The 6,381-nt window shown below is 32.4% G+C and overlaps 1 protein-coding gene across 2 annotated transcripts; it reads right to left on the bottom strand.

The window, feature by feature from the left end:
- Positions 1-3,613: 3,613 nt before the first annotated feature.
- LOC137806622 (homeobox-leucine zipper protein HAT5-like) lies at positions 3,614-5,924 on the bottom strand. 2 transcript variants are annotated; one of them, XM_068606834.1, is made up of 3 exons: positions 5,223-5,924; positions 4,599-4,981; positions 3,614-4,191 (listed from the first exon to the last, which is right to left on the bottom strand). In XM_068606834.1, exons 1-3 carry the CDS (start codon positions 5,344-5,346, stop codon positions 3,739-3,741), a joined length of 960 nt encoding a protein of 319 aa, XP_068462935.1. In that variant the 5' UTR covers positions 5,347-5,924; the 3' UTR covers positions 3,614-3,738. The 2 variants fall into 2 exon arrangements, with proteins under 2 accessions (XP_068462935.1, XP_068462936.1); XM_068606835.1 differs by having other exon boundaries at positions 3,614-4,173; positions 5,223-5,792.
- Positions 5,925-6,381: the final 457 nt, after the last annotated feature.

Raw genomic sequence — 6,381 nt, 5'->3', positions numbered from 1 at the left:
TTCCTAAATATGATATTGTTTCTTTGCTTCCATATCTTTTGATAGGTTCCTCTCATCTGGTTATGTTTTTCTTAAATTTTGAAGGGAATTTGCGGAAGCTAGTGGAAAAGATGGGTCAAGGATAACTCCATTGGAGCTATGGTTTCCTTGTAGTTGCTTGAAGAGTATGGAGAGTGATTGGTTCGGCCATATCACTTGGAGAGGTGAAGAAGAAGACCAAGGTGTGATAGGTGCCTTCTAACAGATTGCATCTTTTTATTAGATGTTTTTTATGAAATTTGCGGAAGCTCTATGGAAAAGATGGATCAAGGAGAGCTCCAATGAAGCTATGGTTTCCTTGTAGGTGCATGAAGAGTATGGAGAGTGATTGGTTCAGACATATCACTTAGAGAGGTGAAGAAGAAGACCAAAAATGTTTATCCTAGAGAGGTTTAGACAAGGAAGTGCTTAGGCTAGCAATTTGGCAACATAACACTCATAAAATTGACCTTATAAAACATGAACCAAGCTAATCCTTATATAGTGTAGGAGGTCGACCATTGCTTACAAAAATGAGAGAGAAATTCAAATTCTATTAGGTTTGAAATCTGGTGCTAAATTAGAGTCACATGGTAAGCATGATCAAGTGTGCTCCATGTGACCTAATTAGGTCTAAATGACCGACCGAGAGTAAATGTCAACGCCAATTAAACCCTAATTGTACCTTATATAGGTTTTGGATGCCTAATCCTAACCCTAATTCACTTAAAGAAAAAATACAAGTAAATTTCCTTCTCTACTTAAATTAAGAAAATAAATTCTACTCTAGAAAAATTTACACTAGGTTATGGCATTTTTGAACATATATAAAAGGGTGTCTCTGCCATTAGTAGCATTGTCTTAATCTTCTTGTATCTTCCTTGCCATAGCTCTAGTGGTTGGTCCTGAGCCGAGACCTCTGCCATCATCTTTCCTTCTATCTTTCACTCCCATGTATTTCCATTCCAAGTATCCATCTCATCAATTGTAGCTTCCTTACTTAATGAGTCTACATAGAGTGTAAGATATTTGTTTATGAGGTTGTGTCTCATAGTCATTTATAATCCCAAAATCTCGCCCTACCTCTTATTCCAATTCTCAAATAAAGATTCCTCTTGAACCAATTGCTTGCAAATATCTCTCCACCACTATGATTCATGCCTAGTCATTTTGTTGTTACTTAGTGCCTATTTGCTTCTAGGGGTGACACTATAGCCGTAGACAGATTATTGGTGTCACCCCCGTTTGCTTCTATTGAAGGGTGAGGTTGAGAGTGTGAGTGAAGGGAAAGTAGAGAGTGTTTTTGTTGCTTCTATTCATTTGTGAATTTTTGTGTTGTTTGATTTTTTTTTTATAATAATTTGTATAGTTTTGAAAATATTATTAGTAATAAAAATAATATAATTATTTTCATGAAAATTAATTATATACATTAATTTAAAATAGAAATATTAAGATAATAATGAAATTTATATTATATTATTTAAAATTAAATAAATAAATTACATATTTTTGCTATTGAGAATCCATTTGGATGAATTTGTCTTAATTAAAATCTAGAAAAAATTAATATAATTATTGTTTTTTATTGATTAATAGGAGTTTTTTTTTTTCATATTAGTCATAAAACATTGAATTTTCTTTTATGTTTTTAGAATATTCCTTTATTTTTTAGATTCTTTTGTTTACAAAAGTATTTTTAACATTTATTTCTTTATTAATAAATTCAAAAATTCAAAAATAATATAATTATATTTACATTTTATATTTTATTTATTTATTTGAATTTTAAATTATTTTATTCTTTTATTTATAATTGAAATTTTAAATTATTTTAATTGAATAAAATGTGAACAAAATTAATTATTATTATTTTTCTTGTTTTTATACACAAGGGTAAATTTATAATCTTATCATTTACACAATTAAAAATAATTCAAAATATCCTTACAACCATTACATCACTCACATATTTGAATAAACTTTCCTCATATATTGACTCTAACATACCCCAATCCAAACACCCTAAACTTTCTTCAGACTCTCTTATCAAATCTTCACACTTCCACTCCCCCACACCCTTAACTTTTCACTCCACCACATCCTCTAATCAAAACAAAGCCTTAGAAACATCCACATCCCATAAGTGGATTCTAGAATGTCTAGACCTTGGTTTTCAGTTCTTAGCCTCCACTTTGAGTTTCCTAACAAAGTCACATTGAAAAGTTTTAAGTTTCTCAGACATCCTTCCTCCTTAGGCATACCTATCTTATCTCACTTAACCCATGAAATCTTCTTTCCTTCATGTTTCCATCCCATTAAAAAAAGTAATATTATAGTGTTAATTATTTTCCTTTTCATTTGGCCAATCGTTTTTTAATTTTTTTAATCACCCTACCAAAATAAAGATCTTCTTTGATTTCCCCCTATTAAGACTCCCAAAATATGTAAATGGTATAATCATAGTAGAACAATTTAAGATAACCTCAAATCTTGTTTTTGACTTTATGGCCTAGTACTATTTTGAAATATCTGAGAATACTTTTTAGCGCTTAAACGTTGTGTTATGACTTCATAGCAAAAAAGTGTATTATTTACAAATTGTAACATATTTACTTCAAATTACACCTCTAGCATTTCCTTTCTTTCAAAATTGTTTTGTGCTATCAATGTATGATCAATTTTCAACGCTAATCAACATTCTCAGGACACTCGTTAAGGAATTAAAAGTGATTTCTTATTAAAACATGTTGAAATATCTTTTTCTTAAACTTTTTAATACGTTTTCGTACGATTATAAATGTATCTTTTAAATTTATTTAACTGAAACTGATTTGTAAGATCCATTTAAATCATACTGGTATTTCAATAAGCTAGTTGGGAAAATGTTCACACAATCAAACTTGTTTTAATGAACCATTCCCAAACCTTTGTTTTAATGAACCATTCACACAATCAAACTTGTATAGCAGGATTCAGTATTTCACCATGGGTGATGAGTGTCAAACATAATTTCTTCCCTTTCACCATGTTTTGCGTGTGCTACTTTTTCCTCAATTAGATTTCAAAGTCAGGTTTTTCACATACTGTTCCTTATCAATTAATTTAATTACACTCCTCCCGAGGGTGTGATTTCTTAAGGGGCAAGCACTAACCCATTGATTTTTCTAACAACTTTCACAACCTTCAAGTTTCTCAGTTCTCTCCACATGAGCAGGCTCCAAGACTTGTAGTTGATGTCAAAAGTTTCAATGTGATCATATTCATTGATTTTGTACATCATATCAATGGGGTATGCCATTGTTTAAAACTTGGAAAAGTATACTTTGAGATACCCTAAAGTTGTATCCAACTTTTAATTTGATAACTTTTTGAAAAAAAATAATAAAGATTAAATTTGTAATTAAATAAAAAAAATTATTATTATTATTGGTTGCTAATTGAATCTAGAAAAATGGTTAGATGTAAAAGTATTAAGATTCTTAAAATTTTATGAATAAAATTTGTTTGACACTCCAAATAGTAAAAACATGTAATGATGAAGTAAATATTAATAATGTAGTCGTAAATACGAAGAATAAAACAATGGTTACGGTTTTGAAGAATTCAAAACAGTAATAAAGGTGGTGTGGAGTGCACACATAAATTTTTATTCCATAGTAGAAAAACAATACCAATTTGATTGCTTTTGGTAGGGGGTTACAACTGCAAACCTAAAGATTACCAAAAACAGAAGGTTTGATCTTCAACTGGGAAGCGGAACATGCAAGGATTTTCAGGTGGTTCATCATAGCAGACATATTCAACTTCAAACATTGGTAGGAATGGCATGGTCAAGATGTTTTGGCTGAGGATGTCTTCCTCTTCTTGTGAGAAATTCGAGTGGTCTGGTTCCAAAGCATGAGAGGAATCTGCAGGCTCAAAGAGTGAGGATTGGTTTCCATCAGTGAGATGTGGGCTCTCCGAATCAAGCACATCACTTTTAGCTGAATTAGCATCTCTCTGTTTGCTTACTACCATAACAGGAAGTGCCACTTTGGATCCATTTTCAGAACCTCTATATATGATCAAATCCTTCTCCTCTTTATGCTCTGAGTTGACAGCACCACAGCTGGTATCATCCAAATTCTGTTCCTCCTTCTCTCTGGGAATCACCTTCATCAGAGAATAAACCTGTGACAATTTAGACTTATCATTTAGAAATAAATCAAATTGATCTCTGAAATTACACGCATTAGTCAATTTAATCTTTAAGCTTACCAAACTTAGGTTATCTCGGTCTTTATTTTTGTAGTTTCAACAACTAGAATGCAAGTTATTTGATAATTTGAAGGACTAAGTTGATGGGTGTTCCTAAACTGCCATCGCATTACTGGTTAAAACACTATCTGGAAAAAGGAAAGAAAGAGCAGAGGAAGATTTTTTAAGTGGGTGTTTGCTATTACGGGTTAAAACACTATCTGGAATCTTTTCTAAACAATTCAAATACTGCCACAATTTGTTGAGATTCACTCGTTTTGATTAGTAAACCAAAGAATTAAGTTAAATGCATGACTTTATCTATGTCTAACCATTGTTACCTCTTCCTTCAACTTGTCATTTTCTTGAACGAGGTTGTCATAGTCCCTTCTGAGAATGTCATATCCAGCTTTCAACATGCCATAGTCTTTTTCCAGCTGTTTGGTCTTGAATCTTGCCCTACGGTTTTGGAACCATATGGCCACTTGTCTTGGTTGCATGCCAAGTTCCTTTGCAAGTTGGACTTTCCTTTCGGGTTCAAGCTTGTTTTCGACCTCGAAGTTACTTTCAAGGAATTGAACTTGTTCGCTTGTGAGCCTCCTTTTCTTACCGGGTTGATGGGGGAATACATCAAAATCTTCATCATCACCGTTCTCTTCTTTCTCAACCCCTCGGAAGAAGGGCCTATTCCTCACATTCACAACATTAACCAAGGATTTTGAGCCTGAATTCAAAACACCGAAAACGATAATAACCATGCTAGAGTTCAAACATAAACGGTTTTCAGTCAAAAAAACATTTTTCTTAAACTTGGTTTCATCTGGGAAAGATTCTTTATCAGAAGAAAACCAAGAAACCCACTTCTGATTCTGTTTAAAAACATAATCAGCAACTTCAAGGAGCTTATGAAGGAACATGGTAGAGACAATAATCAGGAAGCCAAAAACATAATCATAGCAAATCACCTTGGAAAGAAGGTTCAGAGTTTTGAACCCAAGAGGTTTGGATAAGGTCAGGGGATGATGGAAGCCTTTCTTTTTGGAGTAGAAGCGTCATGCTTGAACCCCCATTAAGCATCTCACCAGGCATGGCCTTTTATGTAAACTTGTTGGTCAGCTAATAGTATATACGGTACAACTTACAAGACTGTTAGGTGTAGAGTGTTGATAGAAGTTAAACTCAATGGTCATATTCATATCATACCCTACAGAAGGAGCAGAGGGATGAGGGTGTTTGGTTTGATTAAAATTAATGGTGAAAGGTGCAGGTGGTGGGGAATAATGTGACAAGGGAATTGTGAGAGTGGGGAGTGAGCATCATATCTATCACAGACATAGGAATAAGGGTATGTCAGATGTGAATAAATTGCAGGACAAAGGGTGGTGCATTCTTCTATGTTTGGAAAGAGACATAGAGCATGGTGAGAGGAGAAACAAGAGTTTTATCTCTCTGTTCAAAGGGGAAGAGAGGTTGATGGGAGTTGGAAATTTGGTGTTGAGTTGAGAAGTGATGTAAAGGGAGATTCTGTTGATGATGGTGAGGGAACTATGATAGGGTTTATATGGAGACTCATGGAAATGGTGAAGCGATTGGGGAAACATTCACAAACAAGGGCCCTCCATCAACTCACAAGTTTATTTTTCCATTTTGTTTCTTGGAATCTTGTTGTTTTTCCTTTTCCTTAAAAACCACTTCTATTAAACAAGGGGGAGACTTCTTTTTCCTTCTTTAAGCAATTTATTTAATTAAGAAAACAACTTTATTATATCACATTCTTATATACACTTTATGTTTACCTAAAAAGATTTTCTTCCTTCTTTCAAATTTCCCCTTACTTACCTTTTTTTAATTGAGATTATTCAAATTGTTAAAGTGCAAGAAAATAACACGGTTGGTTAACTTCAATTTCAATTATTTATTATGTTATTTGTTTAAATAACAAAAAATTAATATGTTAAGAATTACACTTTAAACTTATTCTAATTTACGATTTTTATAATAGAACTATATATTTATAAATCACTCGACAAACTTTCGTTAAAATATATTTTAAATAACTTTTATACATGAACTTTTAAACTTTATTGAGTCTTATAACATCAATTTTTTTATATATTATAAAAT

The sequence above is a fragment of the Phaseolus vulgaris genome, chromosome 3 (assembly GCF_000499845.2).
Source record: "Phaseolus vulgaris cultivar G19833 chromosome 3, P. vulgaris v2.0, whole genome shotgun sequence".
NCBI lineage: Eukaryota > Viridiplantae > Streptophyta > Magnoliopsida > Fabales > Fabaceae > Phaseolus > Phaseolus vulgaris.
This window is presented reverse-complemented; position numbering and strand designations above follow the sequence as displayed.

Bases quoted from the DNA above. Each gene is read 5' to 3' on its own strand.
- LOC137806622 (XM_068606834.1), bottom strand. From the start codon at position 5,346: ATGCCTGGTGAGATGCTTAATGGGGGTTCAAGCATGACGCTTCTACTC. The intron at 4,982-5,222 runs GTGATTTGCTAT...TTTTGAATTCAG, and splicing joins CTCTGAACCTTCTTTCCAAG to GCTCAAAATCCTTGGTTAAT. The intron at 4,192-4,598 runs GTAACAATGGTT...AAATTGTCACAG, and splicing joins ATGACAAGTTGAAGGAAGAG to GTTTATTCTCTGATGAAGGT.